This window comes from Muscardinus avellanarius, assembly GCF_963383645.1.
Source record: "Muscardinus avellanarius genome assembly, chromosome: 11".
Classification (NCBI taxonomy): domain Eukaryota; kingdom Metazoa; phylum Chordata; class Mammalia; order Rodentia; family Gliridae; genus Muscardinus; species Muscardinus avellanarius.
Window position 1 is genome coordinate 18,376,224 of NC_137797.1, and position 19,524 is coordinate 18,395,747.

The 19,524-nt window shown below is 39.9% G+C and overlaps 1 protein-coding gene across 1 annotated transcript in view; it reads left to right on the top strand.

Moving 5' to 3' along the window:
* Positions 1 to 19,524, top strand: part of SLC41A2 (solute carrier family 41 member 2) — a gene marked incomplete at both ends in the record, with an annotated part of 113,291 nt that overhangs the window by 34,156 nt on the left and 59,611 nt on the right. The window contains 3 exons of the mRNA XM_080705140.1: positions 1,869 to 2,015; positions 14,484 to 14,631; positions 16,166 to 16,245. Of these exons, the coding sequence (XP_080561266.1) occupies positions 1,869 to 2,015; positions 14,484 to 14,631; positions 16,166 to 16,245 (375 nt within the window). The remainder of the gene's footprint in view (positions 1 to 1,868; positions 2,016 to 14,483; positions 14,632 to 16,165; positions 16,246 to 19,524) is intronic.

The window sequence follows — 19,524 nt, forward strand, 5'->3', positions numbered from 1 at the left end:
TACTGAGATTATAAGGGTGCATCACCACACCCGGCTTTAATATCTTGCATTATGTTTTTTTTTGTGGTGCACAGGATTAAACCCAGGGCCTCATGCGTGCTAGGCAAGTGTTTACCATTGAATTACATCCTGATCCCTTAAGGTTTGGGTTTGTTTGTTTTGGGTTTTTTTTGGGGGGTGGTCCTGGGGTTCCTGGAAACCCTTATACCTCCGGGCTGCACTCCCAGACCTCTCTTTTTACTTTTTATTTGGAAACAGGGTCTCTTAAGCCAGTACGGCTGGCTTCGAACCTACGCGTTCCTCCTGTCTCCACCTCCCAAGCACGGGAATTACAAGCGTGCGCCACCACGCCCGGCTTCCCTTAAGAGATTTTTCGAGGCAAGTCTTGCCAAGTTTCCTGGGCTCATCTTAAGCTTGTGAGCCTCCAGCTCAGCCTCCTCGGTAGCTGGGATTACAGGTGTGCACCACCGCGCTTGACTATATCTTGTTGCCTTATTATATAACACATTTAAAAAGCTTTTCTGTTACTGCTTCTTTTCTTTTTATAGCGATGCTGCAAAAGCTTTTCTGTTATTGCTTTTTTTTCTTTTTACAGTGATATTATGGAAAAAGTAAGTCTAGTGATTGAAAATGTTTCCAGGATGTAAGAAGAGTCTGTTTGATGCAAGACGAGTATTGTTTTTATAGAGCGCAGTAAAAAATGCTGGTCTCGAATCGCAAGCTATAGGACCTTAGGCATGGATTTAAACCCTACTCTTCTGGGTTTCAGTTTTATCCATAAAATGAGTATAGTGGAATAAAAACATTTATAATCATTTTTTATTCTAAAAGTACAGTGAGATTCTATTTATTTTTCCACAGCCATATTTAGATTTTAAATTGTTTTATGGTTAGCACGTAAATAAACATTACAATTTTTCTCTGTACTGTATCCCCTTAATGAACGTGTTGGTATGAGAAAATCTATACAGTTGGGTATGGACATAATTATTACCATTTTTCTCCCAGGCATATGGGTTAAAAAATAAGATTTTTTGTTGTTGTTGTTGCACTAGGGATGGAAGCCAGGGGAGTTCTACCTCCAAGATATACCCCCCAACTCTATATATTCTTTACTTTTGAAACAAGGTCTCACTCTGTTGCAGAGGGCCTCACTAAGTAGCTGAGGCTGCCCACCAACCCACGAGCCTCCTGTCTCAGCCTCCCAAGTACTGGGATTACAAGTGTGCACCACCACGCCCGGCAAAAAATAGGATCTGAAAGTACAGGTGCACAGTCACAGTTTCATTTTCGTTATCTTCTTGTGGGTTTATAGACAGAAACTTTGGGATTACATATTATTCCCAAAGTGTCTGGACTCTAGTGTTCAAAGTGTAATTACGTCCTGCTTCTTAATACTTCAACACTTAAGTAATAAGATGAAGCCAACATTTTTAGCTATCATCTGTGAGTAAATCTGTTTTTGTTGGTTTTCTTCCCAGTCGCTATGCATGTAAATATGACTCACCTTTCTGTAGCATTTTCATACTTTATTTGAAGGTTAAAATTTAAATCTTTGGCTCTGACACACACACAAAGACCTTAGGCATATGCAGCACTAGGTGTGAAATTTTAGCTCTAGCACAATTTTACAGTAGCTCTTAGGTCTCTAAATGCAACATTGAACTTCTCAAATCTTCATGATCTTCACTGGATGTTATTGAGAGGCATTTTGCCAAAGCATTAGCGTAAAATGTTTTGTTTGCTTAATCAGCTTATCCAAGCAGTCTAACTGGAACTGATTTGCTCTTTGTCTACGTTATATGTTTTGGGGGAATTAATTTTCTTTAAATCGTAGCACCAGAAATAATGAACATTCTTTCTTCCAGGCATAATCATGGTTGGAGTTATCGTTGGCTCAAAGAAGACTGGCATAAATCCCGATAATGTCGCCACACCCATTGCTGCCAGTTTTGGTGACCTTATAACGCTCGCCATATTAGCTTGGATAAGTCAGGGTTTATACTCCTGTCTTGGTAAGTTGACTTGAAACTAAATATAGGGTTAGACAGAGTGTCCGTGAACAGTATTTTACTATACAGTCATTTAGTGTATCCCTACTGTGTGTTCTGGTGCTCACATATTTCTTCCCAGGGAGTTTAGAGCTTATAAAACGAGGGTTATTGTCTTTAACTTCAGATGATAGAATGAGAATCATAAAAGTTAATCATATGCTGCTCACGTACACAACTGATGGTAGGAAGGCTGGACACAAGTCTGTCATGCACTGTGATTTCAGCCCTTTCCTGGACATGTGCAGGCAGCTTAGGAGTCAACCCATGGTGCACGGGGAAGGTACTGAACTACCGCCAATGAATAGAAGGTTGTGGTGGTACTTGAACATTGCCCATAAGATGTTTTCCCCCATCAGAAACACACACCAATTAAGTAAAGCCTCAAGGCAGTTAACAAAAAGCAAAAGAAAAACAAAGCACTGTGAAAATTAGCTTAGACGCGGTATGAAGTTGTAGTCATCTTCGCCATGTGATTCTCAATGAAAGTGGTAAAGAATGTCAAGAATCGAATGGATTAGTTTAATGCAGATGTGTATTCTGGACCTATTGTTAATAGTTAATGAATATGATTTGAGAGCACTGGTTCAGTGCTAATCATGCTTTCATGTTTTTAGATGCCGAATTAAAAACAGAAAACCCCAGCAATGTGAGGAAGTAAAATAGTTGACAAGCCAAGCCAAAAGCAAACGTTTACTCACATATTCTCCCAGATTCCATATAAGTGTATGATAATACTGTAAAATAAGTCTAAAGTATATTTAGTGTGAAGAAGAGTCTCAAATATATAGTTTTGAACTAAAGGTATATATTTTGAACTATATAAAGATACATATTTTTGAACTGGGCGTGGTTGTACAGTCTTGTAATCCTAGTCTTTGGGAGGCTGAGGCAGGAGGATTGCAGGTTCGTGGCCAGCCTCAGCTACTTAGTGAGGCCCTCTGCAACTTAGTGAGACCCTGTTTCAAAATAAGGAATAAAAAATAGTAATCCCAGTACTTGGGAGGCCGAGACAGGAGGATTACAGGTTCACCGCCAACTTTAGCTACTTAGTGAGCTCCTCTGCAACTTAGACCTTGTTTTAAAATAAAGAATAAAAAATAGCACTCGGGGTTGCACTTGGAGGTAGAATACCCCTGGGTTCAATCCTCAGTACTGCGAAAAAAAAAAATAGGGCTGGGGGTGTAGCTTGGCAGTAGAATGTCCCTGGGTTCAACCCCCCAGTACTGTAAAAAAGATATTTACTCGCTAACTACCAAGGCGTCTCATCAGTGGAAGGTACAGTGGTAAGAAAATGAGAGGATGGCCTTGAAGAGTGCTGTCACAGTAAACACAGCAATTGTTCTAATGATGTGACATTCCAGGAGATAGATCAACTGTTGAAGGAAATAATATGTACTGGCTTTTAAAATTTTATTCTTAAAATTATGTAAGTGACAAACTCTGCTTATAAAAGACTTAAGCATAATGTGTTGTTGTTGAGAATTTTCAATATTTTGAGTGCTATATAGTGGTACATTAATAGTTCCACTAGATCAAGGAATAAAAAAGCAAAATGAAATGTTACCATAATTTTGAAAAATAGTATTATTATTGCTTAGGATTTTCTGGGCCTTTACCTGCCTTCTAAAAGTTGGCTCAAAGGAATTTAAGATGAACTAGTTTAAATAGGTATTTATACATTTTATCTATATTATTGATTTCCCCAAAGTGATTTTTTTTTTAAAGATGAGCTACAGATTGATTCTGCAGTTAACAGTCAGAGGTGTTTCTGAGGGTACCACTCATTGTGTTCTTCCGCATTGCGAGCACTAGGGGGCCTCAAAAGATCAGCAGTTGGATACCTCATATTTTTATTCTGAATACAAAGATTATCAACAGGCACATTTAAATCTAAGACCCTATTCATCTTGCTGAAAAGCCTAGCTCTGAGAACAAGTTTGATTCCTAAACCATATTAAAAACAACTTTTGGCAACCTTTAGAGATAAAAAGTGGATTTCTTGGTAGCTATAGGCTTTGAACTGGACATTAAGAGTCAAGGGGTCAGTTCATCAGGCGGGTACAATTTTAAATATATATGAACCCTGTATTATCACCAACATAAAGTAATTATTAATAGACCTGAAGGGAGAAACAGACAGCAGTACAATAATAGAAGAGGACTTTTATACCCGACTTCCAACAATGGATAAAACATCCAGACAGAAAATTAATAAGGGAACATTAGATTTGAACTATATTTCAGTCCAAATGGACCTAACAGACATATACAAAACCTTCACCAGCAGCACGGTGAGCATTCTTCTCAAGCTCACATGAAACATTCTCCAGGCTACATCATATATCAGGCTATAAAACAAACCTTAAATTTAGGAGTCCTGATTTATATCAAGGATATCAAGTATCTTTTTTGGGCTATAATGGCTTGAAACTAGAAATCCATAACAGAAGGAAGACTGGAAAGTTTATAAATACGTGCATATTAAACAAAACACCTTGGAACAGTGGACTGAAGAAATGGAAAGGGAAATAAAATATCTTTAGAGAAATGAAAGCAGAGACACAGCAGAGCCAAACCTTTGGGCTGTGGCAAAACCAGTCCTAAGAGGGACGTCTATAGCTACAGAAGTCTACATTAAAGAAGGGGAAAGATCTCCAACAGCCTAATATGGCACCTTAAGAAACTAGAAAAGAAGAGCAAACTAAACCTTGAGTTAGCAGAAGGAAGAAAGATAAAAGAATTAAGTCAAACAGGAAATAGGAAAGTTATAGGATAAATCAACAAATTGAAGAGTTGAGGCAGGCGTGGTGGTGTGCTCCTGTCATCCCGGTACTTGGGAGGCTGAGAGAAGAGAGTCACAGGTCCAAGAAAAGCCTCAGAAAGATTGAGACTCATCAACCTAGTGAGAGCCTATTTCAAAATAAAAATTAAAATAGGGCAGGGGTGTAGCTCAGAGGTAGAATGCCCCCTGTAACTGGGTTCAGTCCCTAGTAACACATACACGCCCATACAGGCGCACACACATAAAAGTTGATTCGTTTTTAATTGACAAAGCCTTAGCTAGATTAAGAGGAGATCTAAATAAAACAGCAATTAGTCATTACAATGGATACCTCAGCAATGAGAGGGATCATAAGGGACTATTATGAATAATTATATGCCAACAATTAAGGAAACCTAGAGGCAAAGGGTAAGTTCCTAGAAATATATACCTATCAAGATTGAGTCAGGAAGACCAATAACAGATTGAAGAATTAAATATCTCCATCAAAAGAAAAGCCCAGGACCACATGTCTTCTCACAGCTAAATTCTACCAAATATTCCAAGAATTAATACCAGCCCTTCTTAAACTCTTCCATCCCCAAAGACAAGGTGTGTGTATGGGAACCAGATGCAATAAGTTCAGACTCATTAGGCCAGCATCACCGCGATACCAAAGCCGAAGACCCCACAAGAAAACTATAACCCAGTAGTTCTGATGACAAACATTCCTGCAGAAATCCTCAGTAAAATAAAATGTTAGCAAACAGAATTCAGAAATATATCAAAAAGATTATATAACATGACCATGTGGGGTTTATCCCTGGGTTGCAAGGTTTGTTTAACCTATACCAGTCAATCAGTATGATGTCTCATATTAACAGAATGAGAGAAACTACATGTTCATATCCATAGATGCAGAAAAAGTATATGACAAGCCTGAGACAGGAGGATCACGGTTGGTGGACAGCTCTAGCTACTTAGGCCCTCTGCAACTCAATGAGACCCTGTTTTAAAATAAAGAATAAAAAATTAGGCCGGGGGTGTAGCTTGGAGGTCAAATGCCTCTGGGTTCCATCCCCAGACGCACACACACACACACACACACACACACACACACAAATATATGACAAAACTTGATTAAAAACTTTCAACAATTTAGGTATAGAGGGAAATCTCAAAATAATAAAGGCCATTTTTGAAAATGACCACAGCTAACATCATAATGGGGGAAATCAGAAAGCTTTTCCTTTAAGATCTGGCACATGGAAAGGATGCCACGTCTGTTAACATAGTACCATAGTCTGATAGCAACAGCAATCAGACAAGAAAAGAGACAAAAGCCATCCAGATTAGAAGAGTACATGCTAGTAATCCCCGCACTTGGGAGGCTGAGACAGGAGGATCGCACAGGTTCGAAGTCAGCCTCAGCTACTTCGTGAGGCTCTCAGCAACTTAGTGAGACCCTGTTTCCAAATAAAATCTAAAATAGGTCTGGGAGTATAGCTGGAGGTAGGAAGCCTCTGGGTTCCACCCCCAGTACCTCCAAAAAAAAAAAAAAAAAAAAAAAGAAAGAAAGAAAAAAAGAAGAGAGGAGTAAATTACCTCTATTTGCAGATGACACGATCCTATATATAGAAAACCCTAAAGACTCCTCACAAAATCTTTTAGAACTAATAAATGAATTTAATAAAGTTGCAGAATAAAAATCAGTGTACAAAAATCAATCACGTCTCTTTTATGGATAAAAAGACTTATCTGAAAAAAATTGTGAAAACAATCCCATTTATAATAGCATCAAAATAAAATATTTAGGAATAAGTTTAACCAAGGTGAAAGATCTTTATAAAAAACTATAAAGCATTAAGGCAAGGAATTGAAGAACACACAAAATATGAAAAGCCATCTTATGCTCACAGGTTAGAAAAAGCGATAATCATTAAAGTGCTGCCCCAATAATGTGAAAATTAGTGTAATCCTTCTCCAAATCCCAATGACATTCTTCACAGAAATAGAAAAAAAAAGGGCCACTTCTGTAACTCATATGATACCACAGAAGACTAAATAGCCAGAGTAATATTGAGAAAGAAGAAGAAAGTCTGGAGGGTTCACACTTCCTGGTTTTAACGACATCATAAGCCACAGTCATCAAAACAGTATAGAGCAGACACAGACCAGTAGAACAGGAGAGAGAGCCAGGAAGCAGAGCCAGGTGTAGAGTCAACTAGTTTTCATCCAGGGTCCCAAGACAACACCTGTGGAAAGAACGTTCCATACATGATGTCAGGAAAACTGAATGTCTCCGTGCAACAGAATAAAACTGGACCCTTACACCACACACGAGAATCCACAAAAATGGATGAAAGACCGAACTGTAAGAGCTGGAATCATAAAGCTCCTAGTAAAGTATCTTGATACTGGCGTTGGCAGTGACATGTTGAACATCACAACAAAACGTCAAGCAGCAAAGCCAGAAGTAAACATGAAGTTCTTTATCAACGAAATGTTTCTACACAACACATGAAGCAGTCGACAGAGTGGAAAGGCAGACTGTGGATTGGGAGAAGGTATTTGTGAATCCTATTTGATAAGGATTTAATATCCCATATGTATAAGGAGCTCGTACAACCTGGGGTCATAACTGTGTAAACAGTGATTGCTGCTCTTTATTTATTTATATAATGTTAAGAGGTTTTAAAAACTCCTTTCCAAATATTTATAATAGTACAGCTATATCATTCTTGTATGGTATTTATTATTATTGGTACTCAAGATAGAACCCATGGTGCACTAGCACTGAGCTACATCCCCAGCCCTTTTTGATTCTCTCTTCTCTCTCCTCTCCTCTCCTCTCCTCTCCTCTCCTCTCCTCTCCTCTCCTCTCCTCTCCTCTCCTCTCCTCTTCTCTCTCTCTCTCTCTCTCTCTCTCTCTCTCTCTCTCTCTCTCTCTCGTGGTACTGAGGATGGAACTCAGGGACATTCTACCTCTGAGCTACACCCCAGCCCTATTTTTTATTCATTTTGTGTGTGTGTGTGTGGTACTGGGGGTGGAACTCAGAGGCTTTCTATCTCCAGGCTATACTCCCAGCCCTATTTTATATTTTATTTGGAAACAGGGTCTCACTAAGTTGCTGAGAGCCTCATTAAGTAGCTGAGGCTGGCTTCGAACCTGCGCGATACTCACAAGGATCCCCGTGCTTGGGAGGCGGAGACAGGAGGATCGCTTATTCTTTATTTTTGAAACAGGGTCTCACTGAGTTGCAAATGGCCTCACTAAGTAGCTGAGGCTGTCCTCGAGCGAGATATGGAGATCCTCCTCTCTCAGCCTCCACCCCCCCCCCCCCCCACTATTGGGATTACAAGCCTGTGCCACCACACTGGCTTTGATTTTTTTTTTTTTTTTCTATTTTGAGACAAGGCCTTGCTAATTTGCTTGGGCTAACCTCGAACTTGTGATCCTTTTGCCTTGGCCTCCCAATTAGCTCAGACTACAGGTGTGTGCCGTTGCTCCTGGCACATGATATTTATTGACTTGAAAAAAATGATCAGCCTCTCTCTTTGAAGCAATATTTTATCGGTTTCTCATTCTCCAGCGTTAACTTTATAAAGGTGGCTTAGTTAGAGCTGTAAATATAACAGCTGTCTACTTCAGATCATTTCAGTCTAACGGGAACGAGACTAACAGGGATGTCCCCGAGTTATCTGGAGGGTATTCTAGAATATGGCTACCTCAGTGTGTTGATGCGAATAGAATATATATTATCCTTGAACGTCACCGTGCTTGGGAGGTGTTTTACCACGGTACCATCTTAGCTTAGAGTGATTTCTAGAATGTCACTTTCCCAGGAAATTTTGGTGATTATCAGTGGGCATTTAGGAAAAAATTGTTAGCATTGTATGACATCTACTGCTTTTTTTTTTTTTCCCCCTTTGGTGCTGGGTAGGGAACCCAGGACCTTGTGGAAACTCAACCAGCACTTCACCCTGTTTTGTTGTTCACATAGAAACAGCTAATACATAAAAATTGTCACTCATAATAGCTACACATTTCAAAAGGATTCGGGGTGAGAGTGATGAATAGTATTAATGAAATGATATAAGAGTTGGAGATGCCTCCACAAGATAATAAAAGGGAGAAGCTGTGGGTCACAAAAGAGGGTAATTATGTTTGACAGTGAAGTGGAATCAGAGCAAGTTGAACCCCTTCGGTTGTGTTAGTCTTTAGTTTTCTGTAGCTTGCCTGTTTCACAGCATCTGTACAAATAAACAGGGACATCTTTTGGGCTTAAAAATTTAAGTATACCCATATTCATTTTCTCTTGCTATAACAATTTGTCATAGCTGGGCGTGGTGGCACAGGCTTGTAATCCCCGCGCTTGGGAGGCTGAGACAGGAGGATCGCACAGGTTCGAAGCCAGCCTTAGCTACTGAGTGAGGCTCTCAGCAACTCAGTGAGACAGTTTCCAAATAAAATACAAAATAGGTCTGGTATAGCCCAAAGGTATAAAGCCTCTGGGTTTCATCCCCAGCACCACAAAAACAAAAACAAAAAACAAAAAACAATTTGTCGTAACAAATGACTCCAAGCTTTGTGGTTTAAGACAGTGGAAATGTATTTCCTTCCAGTTCTGGAGGTTAGAAGTTCCAAATGAGTCATGTATGACAAAAACAAGCCGTTGGTGGGGCTGGATCCTTCTGTGTTCCAGAGGAGCGTGCTCTGCTTGATTCTTTGAGCTTTGCTGCTGTGGGAGTCCTGAGCTTGTAGCCACATGATACATCTCTGCTCCTGCTGTGCCCTGCCTTCTCTGTTTCTATAGCCAGGTCTCCTCCTGCCCTCTCTTCCAAGGACACCTATGATCACAGTTAGGCTCTTTCAAATCATCAGCCTCATAGTCTCATCTCAAAATCCACGTCTGCGAAGCTGCCTTCTTTTGCCATAGAAGGTAATAGTAACAGATTCTGAAGGTCTTTGTGGGCCCCATACTACCCATTGTGATATATTGAGATTTTAATACAGAATATTATTTTAATCCAAAGCTTTTAAATATGTTTCCCTTAGCAGAAAGACATTATTTTATGTTTTAATATTAATGCAGAAGTTCATGGTGGCTCTAATTGACCATTTTCTCGTGTTAATTGTGTCATTAGTGACTTTCCAAAAGTAATTTTTAAATTTTATGATATCTATAAAAATCAAGTGGAAATAGAATACATTTACAGTAAGTCATTTGGAAAATTTAGTTCTACCCTGGTGTTTCCACTCTTTTATTTTTATTTATTTATTTATTTTTATTTGTGGTACTGGGGGTGGAACCCAGGTGCTTTTTTTTTTTTTTTTTACTTCCGAGCTATCCTCCCAGACTTATTTTATAGTTTATTGGAAACAGGGTCTCACTAAGTTGCTGAGAGCCTCACTAAGTAGCTGAGGCTGGCTTCGAACCCGTGTGATCCTCCTGTCTCAGCCTCCCAAGCACTGGGATTATAAGCATGTGCCACCACGCCCGGCTTCCATTCTTTTTTAATTATAAGAAACTTTTATTTGGAAACATTTTTTTACATAAAGAATAGCTGCAAAAAAATTATACAAAAGACACCTGCATATTCTTTACTTAGATTCATCTGATGTTAACATTTTACTGTTTGCCTTTTCTTTTTATCTCTTTTTCTTAATGTATGTATGCACATATGCACATATGTATATATTCTGTGTCTTTGACAATGACACTTTCAAAGAATATAGATCTCACCTATTTTCCATTGTGAGGTGTGTGTGTGCACGCGTTGGCGCGTGCGGTGGGGGTTACTGGAGATTAAACTCAGGGACATTCTACCTGAGTTACAGCTCCAGTCCTTTTCAGTTTTTTATTTTGAAATACAGTCTTGCTCAGTTGCTGAGAGTCTTGCTAAGTTGCTGAACCCGTGATCTTCCTTTGTAAAAAGGCTGGGATTACAGGCATATGTGCCAATACACCGGGCTTAGAATTTAGAAAAATTTGGATGTTAGTCATTTTCCATGCACTTTCACTTAGCATAATGTTTTCAAAGTTCACCTGGGTTCTGGCACTCGTCAGTCCTGAGTCTTATTGTCTGCTGGATAATATCCCATTGTATGGAATAACACGGCTGGAGCCGGGCGTGGTGGAGCACGCTTGTAATCCCAGCATTCGGGAGGCTGAGACAGGAGGATCGTGGTTCGCGGACAGCCTCAGCTACTTGCCCTCTGCAATTCAGCGAGACCCGGTTTTAAAATAAAGAATAAAAAAAAATAGGGCAGGGGGTGTAGCTCGGAGGTCGAATGTCCCTGGGTTTCATCCCCAGACCCGCAATAAATAAATAAATAAATAAATAAATCATGGCTGGATAGTGTTAGCATGCATGTATATCCCACATTTTATTAATCCAGTCACCGTTTGATAGACAAGTGGTTGCTTCCACTTGCTGGCTATTATGAATAAAGCTTCTCTATGGACATTTATGTTTTAAGTTTTCACGTGAAGAAGGTATGTTTTCAGGTCTCTTGGGTATACATACAAGAGTAGAATTGCTGGGTCGCCTGCACGTCTGTCTAACTTTGTGGAACTACCCGCTCATTATTTTTAATTTTTTTTCCTGAGAAATTTTTCCTCTTCTTTGGAAATAAAGGGCACTGGGGATGGTGGGTGCTTTTTTCCCCTTGACTTTGAACGTCCTTCTAGAGATTAAATGTTGAGGGTGACTTCTGAAAGCCTGGCGTGGTGTGAGAGAGAGGCTTGGGCGAGCCGAGCGGGCAGGATAGTTCTTTTCATTTGTGTTCAGAGGGTCCAGCGCTTTTGGTTTCCTTTTGGTCCTATAGAGACATTGTTGGTAACCATAACCAAGGAGGTAGCAATGCTTCCTAATTGCATGGTTTGACCTTGTCTCATGGTTTATAAGGGAAACTAGGAAATCTATTTGACCAACGTTTCTTCATCTTTTAAAAAATAATGGAGAAAATGACACTAAATGTAGCATGAGTCGTATTTTTTTAAATGGGAAAAAATGTAAAAATGAATTTTGTGTAACTAGAGTATGTGGCAGCAAATCCAGACAAAGCCACTGGAACAAAATTTGCTAAATATTATCTTAGTATCGATTATAATTGTTTCTTTTTGTGCGTGTGGTGTTGAGGACTGAACCCAGGGTCATTCTATCTCCAAGCTACACCCCCAGCCTGAGTTTTTATTATTTATTTATTTAGTTTTCATTTTTTACGGGTCTGAGGATGGAACAGGGGACATTCGACCTCCGAGCTACACCCCCACCCTATTTTTTATTCTTTATTTTGAAACTGGGTCTCACTAATTTGTGGAGGGCCTCACTAAGTAACTGAGGCTGGTTGAGAACCATGATCCTCCAGTCTCAGCCTCCCACATGCTGGGATTACAAGCGTACGCCACCAAGCTTGGTTCATAATTGCTTGTTTCTACTTGATAAAATAAAAATTTTGAATTTCTATAGATCTCATAAGTTAGTTATCTTTAGTCATAAGTTAGAAGGTCTTCAAATATCTTAAGCTAAAGAAATACAATATTCAGTCAGAGATAAGAGTTGAGGTAAGAGTTAGAGTTCTTTAGATAATAGAGAAATTATATAACATTTAAATTGTTCATAATTGCTTGTTTCTACTTGATAAAATAAAAATTTTGAATTTCTATAGATCTCATAAGTTAGTTATCTTTAGTCATAAGTTAGAAGGTCTTCAAATATCTTAAGCTAAAGAAATACAATATTCAGTCAGAGATAAGAGTTGAGGTAAGAGTTAGAGTTCTTTAGATAATAGAGAAATTATATAACATTTAAATTAAATCTAAGGCTGTAGGTTACCAGCAAGGACTGTGAGATCAATTCTGTCTTTAGATTATGAAATCTAATAAATACAATAAATACTGGAGCTACCGAGAAGAATCTAAGGATAGCCTGCCTGAGATTTTATTAATAAAACATTGATCAGTTAAAACAATATCAACAAAAGTGCCTTGGGATGATGATTACATGTCCAAATAAAGGACTCTCATCTCAAACTATAGGGAGATTTACAATTAAGTATAAAAGTACTTGTGAATCAAACTCATAGAATAAAATTTCTGTGCTAAAGAGGCAGTACCATACTTATTTTTTACAGTTGTAAATTAGCCTATTAGAGCAACATGTCAGCCTTCTAATTCCATGTTAAAATTTATAATTAGTCTTATAATTGTTAAATAGAACTCTCACCAAATTTATATTACATAATACTTACAAAAACCTAAGTCAGCCAGACGGGGTGGCGCATGCTTGTAATCCCCGTGCTTGGAAGGTGAAGAAAGGAGGATCGCGCAGGTTCGAAGCCAGCTGCGCTGGTTTAAGAGACCCTGTTTCCAAATAAGAATATAAAAATGGATCTGGGAGTGTAGCTCAGAGGTAGAATGCCCCTGGGTTCCACCCCAGTACTGCAAACAAACAAACAAACAACAACTTTTGTGAGATAAGTAAACTAAAATAAAAGGAATGTCTCAGAGTTTTTCCAATTGTCAGTTTTTGGTTAGACCACGGACTTTGCAGGGGTAATGTTGTCAAGTGTTTGGCTTTTTTCTATACACAGTGTTGACTTCATTCTTGCAGACTCTGATTTGAGATTAGCTGGAGCCTGATAAGGCCTGCCTTTAAGTATTTTGAGGCAGATCTAGAGCAGACCTTATCCTAGGGCTGGCCCTCCTAGTACGATGTGGCCTTTCTCAGATCTCTGCTGAATGTCCAGTGTTCACAGAGGCCTCCCCTCTCGAGGGGTTCGATTGTGAATGACTTCCGGACCTTTGGAAACCCTGGCAGTTTTTCAGTTTACAACTCCCTGATGATTCTTGGCCAGCCTCGTGGAGTTCACCCGATACATGCACGACTTACTGTTCAGTTCCTGAAGCTCTTTCTCTAACAGCTTCCTTTTCGCCAGTGTTCTGCCTGGTAAATCCCCAGCGCCTCAGCCTCACTCTGCCAGAGTCCCCCCTCCCCGAGCTGTGGTCCATAGGTGCCTTCAGTCACAAAGCCCAGGCTCTTGATGGCTACGTCATCTTTCCCTTCTCTCCAGAATTGTGGCCTTGCAATCCTGTGGTCTAGCATCTGAAAAGGCTTCACACACTCGTACAGAAGCCAGAAGTGGCTGTTTCTGAAAGCACATTTAAAATTTTGTGTAGAGATGGCATGAATCATGTCTACAAAGCCAGACAAAAATGGCCAAGTCTAAAGTCAATGAGGCAGAGAGAGCTTCTCTCTTGGTAGCAAAGTATAACAAGGACGGAGGAGTGTGTGGTCTTGACCAAGTAAGATGGCTGCCACGGAGTACGGCAGAGTCTTGGTAGTCTGTTAAATGTCAGCTTTTCTACCGCTGTTCTTCTAATTATATTAGTTCTACTATCACTGCTGTTCTCATGTGTGTCTGTCATGTAGCTGTTTCATGATAAATGTTCATTGAATCAGTGGATTAGTTATCAGTCATATTATTTAATATTTAAATTTTGTCTACAGTTCTAAATTTGTTTAATATTTATAGGAAATGTAAGGCATGTGAATATGTTTGACAGTATCACATCATCTGATGAGATTTTACTCCTGATACTATAGATTTGCTCTTTGGGGAGAAGAGATATTGTAATGTTGTCTCCTTTTCTTAATTTTAGAGACCTATTACTACATCTCTCCATTGGTTGGGGTCCTTTTCTTGGCCGTAACTCCTATTTGGATTATAATAGCCGCCAAGCATCCAGCCACAAGGACTGTTCTCCACTCAGGCTGGGAGCCCGTCATCACCGCTATGGTTATAAGTAGGTTAGTGTTAAAGTGTGTGTGTGTGTGTGTGTGTGTGTGTGTGTGTGTGTGTGTGTACACATGCATGTAGAGGCACATTAAACCCCTTGCCTTTTGTTTATTTCTTAGATTAATCACTCTGTATAGCTAATTCATAATTTTCTCAGGTAATAGGGAACTAAGTTTCAGGAATTATTGAAATCAGTGGATATACTCCTTTGCCTACCAGTTTCAAACTTTTCTCCAACCAAAATTTTACTAAGTTGATGCATAAAAGTGTGTGTGTGTGTGTGTGTGTGTGTGTGTGTGTGTGTGTGTGTGTGTGTGTTAACCCGGCAGAGACATTATTTATTTTGAATAGTAAGTTGTTGAAATGAATGTCAGAAAGCCTTAGAAACGTGTATGCCATTTGGCTACCTCCACATCTAGGACTCTGACAAACTAAAGCACGTAATTAAGTATTTATTCAAAAGGTTTTGCTGCAAATATCCTCATCACTGTGGAGTGTGTGTGTTAGTGGGGACTGAACCCAGGGACTTTCTACCTCTGATCTATACCCTCAGCCCTATTATATTTCTTATTTAGAAACAGGGTCTCACTAAGTTGCTGAGGGCCTCAGTAGGTTGCTGAAGCTGTCCTGGAACTTGCAATCCTCCTGTCTCAGCCTCCCACGTGCTAAGATTATAGGTGTGTATCATCACACCTGGCACAGTAGAGTTTTTTTTAACAACAAAAAATAGACTTAAAGGGTTAGCATTTGAGCCTGATTAAATAAATTGCACTATAGTTAGAAAATTTAACTTTAGCCATGAAAAATAACATAGCAAAAAAATTAACAAAGCATTTTTATCACTATGGAAAAACGTTCAATACGTACTTGGTGGAAAGAGTATGAATATCCTATTAAACGTGGGAAATTAAGATATATATCTTTTTCCCTGCAACTACTAAAATGACAGTAAGAGAGTAAAAATGCTATAAAACCATAAAGACAGAAGGGAGCAAGGAAGACAGCAGGTGAGAGATTCAGAACAATTAGAAAGACAGGAATCAGATGCGTCGTTGCTAACTGAACAAGCAGGGAAAAGCCGAAAATTAACCATCTATCACAAGTAAGTGGATCTGAATCTTAGAAACCAGACAGATGGGGGAATTGGAGGCGCTAAGTTCTGAAAGCTGAAATGAGGAAGATGGGTTGGAAACTTCAGTCAGGAGTGATTAGGTCCCCAAGCCCCCTCCAGCTCGAGCACCCAGGTGCACGCCCCCTCCTACCTGGGCAGAAGGAACTCTGGAGAGGCTGAACTCGAGGGCTGTAGACTCCAAGATGTCTGCTCAAGTCAGGATGTTAACTAAACACTGCATGAAAAATTGGAAGACTAAGCCTGAGCACCAGTGTACCACGAACAAAGAGGGGGAACCGGGGGAGGCCCTTCTGCCCAGTTTGCACACTTTCACTTATACTTGCTGCTTTTCCAGGAGGGCTGCCTATGGGCAGAACGTCTTCACATGCTTTCTCCTTCTTTTTCTGTCAGTGATGTGATTTCATTTCTTTCAGCATTGGGGGCCTTATTCTGGACACAACCGTATCTGACCCAAACCTGGTCGGGATTGTTGTTTACACGCCCGTTATTAATGGTAAGAGGCGGATGTGCTATTTCATGATAACAGCTGATCTTTATATGTTCTCAGGAACTAACAGGAGTTGTAGGGCTCAGACCCTCCCATCCCATCCATTTCATTCCCTCCACCCCAGCGTGTTTCTTAGAGCGGAAATAGCATTCCCTGGTCTCGTTATATGTAGAAGACATCTTTGGAAAGAACTATTTCTTAATCCATAGTTTGAGAGGTATATGTGACTTTTAAGTCCAGTGTGGTAAAATATGGTATTTAAACTGGAATTGTCCTTACCTTGGGCTTATCTAGTAATACTGTTCTATGGCTGCTTGTGATAGCTGCCCTGGATAAGTTAGAATTAGCTAGGTATGACCATTGTCTCAGTTGACTGGGGTCATTATAAGCTGCTACTCCTCTGTTGCTCCCTTTAGAATCTGCCTTAGAATTTTTCTTATCTATAAAATGGGAGTTATATTACTGAAAGTTCACAGGGAATTTTTATGAATTACATTTAATCAGATAATTTTAGTCCAATCCTTCTGGGGTTGGGGGTGGCTGTCGTTAAATTGGATTTCAGTATAGCCTCCACCGATATAATTTAAAAAGTAATTCTACCTGGGGAAAAACATATCACAGGATAGACTACACATTTAATATAAATTGCTTTTCTATATTTAGGTAAAGGCAAATGTTATACAAAGGCAAGTTCTCCAAAAATCTAATTGAATATTTGAAGTTTCTACAGAGCATATTAACTTTTGTCTGCCTTTACGGTGTCCATGAACAAATTTCCCTGCTAGGTCTCCCTCCCAGCTGTCCTGAGACACCGTTCTCAACCCCAATCCCCATCAACCTGGTTCTTCTCTTTGGTTCAAAACGGCAAAGCCTTGTTTACTTACCCTTTGAAACGGTTCCCTTGCTCATTCATTTATTTATATGTCTCACCATTGTACCCTAGTGTACCCTAGCCATTCAGGAAATAAAAGCAACCTTTCTGACTTACTCCCTACTCAGTGAAAATTAAATGCCACTGAGAAACTAGCCTCCTTAAATTTTGTTTTCATTGTGCCCGTCATAAGATGAACTTAACAGTGCTTTCCTCCCCGTGTATCAGGTCAAGTTTGAATTTATCCATCCTGCGTTCAGAACCCTCTATGTGTTCTTGGATGAGGTGTTCCAAACGGAGGCCCCCCGGCCTTTTCTGTTATCATTGCAACTAGATTCTTGTGTTGTTCCTGCAGAGATTGTCTAGGTTGCACCACCCAGAGTAACTCCCACTCCCACCAGTTCAAATCCTCTTCTGTGAATATTAATTGATAAATTTATTAGCATAAGTATTATCCAACAATGACTGATAGAGCTGCATTAAACAACACTTCAGTGAAAAATTTACCTTAAGTTGCAACAAGCTCTTTATCAGGAAGGTTTTAGTGAGTATCTACTCAATTTTACCTTCCATAAGAAACCATTTCAGAGCTTCATGGAGTGCTGTCTTGGAAGTCTGGCCGTAATGGTAGTAAAATCCTCTTGGTATCTCAGGAAGGACAGCTCATACTTGGCTATCACGTTGAGCTCATCTTAGGTTAAATTCCACTCTCAATGTTCATACAGAAGATTCCCTCTGTGCACCTCAAGTAAAACGACACAGTTAAGAATTGCATTTCAAAGCCGGGCGTGGTGGTGCACACTTGGGAGGCTGAGGCAGGAGGATCGCGGGTTCACAGCCACCCTCAGCTACTTAATGAGACCCTCAGCAGCTTACTGAGATCCTGTTTCAAAATAAAGAATGAAAAATAGGGCTCAGGGTGTGGCACAGAGGTAAAATGCCCCTGGGTTCAATCCCCAGTATTGCAAAAAAAAAAAAAAAAATTGCATTTCATTATAAATATGCTTGGGGTGTGCTGTTTAAAGGATTTCTGTTGTTTTTTTTTTCCTCTCTTCTTCCTTCTTTTCCTTTTACTATTTAGTGAGTACCTACTATGTGCCAGAAACTAACTGGTCTTTTATGAATATCACAGATCATTTTATCCTGACAACAAGATAAGTAAATTGCCCCAGGTCTCTTATCCCGTAAGTTAGTATCCAGGGTGAGTCAGCATTTAAATCCAGATCTATTTGATTCCAAACTCTGTCATTTTCCCCCTTAAATGATAAACCTACTACTATATTTGTTTTATTAGATGGCAAATACATGCATTGTTTAAAGCACGTCTCTCTTGATAATGTGATGCCTACTAGCATCTCCCAGATCTGTTAGCATTTTCCAAAATATATTTCCTGGCGACGCTAGTTCTGTGAGGTGTTAATAAGTACAACTTGAAGAGTGAGTTCTGTGGTCATTAATTTGGTATTATGCTAAACATTTCTTGAAGCCTTTATCTTGCTAAAATGCCCTATGAAACTCCAAGTCCTCCGCTAGTGAGGTGTTGGCATTTCTGGATCTAACCTTCCTTCAGAACCCCAGGCCACTCTGGGAACCACGGATCCAGGAATTACATATCCTATTGCAGTCTACTTTCAAACAATAATATGCCACTTTCCATATAGATCAGAGACATTTCTAGAAATATACATGAATCGCCACTCCTGTTTGTTCTGCGTTCCTTCTTGTTGTAACACTTTACTAAACCCTATAATCCGTTGTCGATATTTTTGCCTTAAACAGTTATTAAGGGGATGAACACTGAGAAATGATCTTCTCTATTTTCCCATGTAACTTGACACCTCTAGCACTCTTCTTTCCTGTGTGTTGATCCAGATTTCCAGCTGGCGTTATGTGTTTCTCTTCTGTCTACCGGGGTTCCTTTAATGTTCTGGAAGGGCAAGGCTGCGGAGAAAGCGGAGGCTGTAGGCAGGCCCCAGCCTGCTTCTTTCCTTTCTCTTCTCTCCTCACCTTTAACAAAATGCCTATTTTTAGGCATTTGTTAATGCTTCTTCTGCGCATCTCTGAAGAAGGGCTGACTCTTTGTCCAGGACCAGCTGGTCCCTGTGGCCTGCAGACGGTCCCGTCAGCTGTGCAGTGTTTCCCGTTTCTCCTGTTGTCTTTTCTTCTGCCTTTTCCCTTTTGCCTTCGAATGCACGCGTGTCCTTTGTCCCAGGCCCCTCCCGCAGCACTCGCCTTCTCCAGCCTCTCTCTCCTGCTGTTTCCTCCCTGATGCCCTGCGCCTTTCCCTCCCTGTCACTTTACATGACTGCTTCACTAAGCTGTCCAGTGACCTCCTAATTACACCTTGTATTTTTGATTTTCACCCAGTTCAGCTGTTTGGTACTGTTCAAATATGCCGCTTCCCCAGCTCTCCC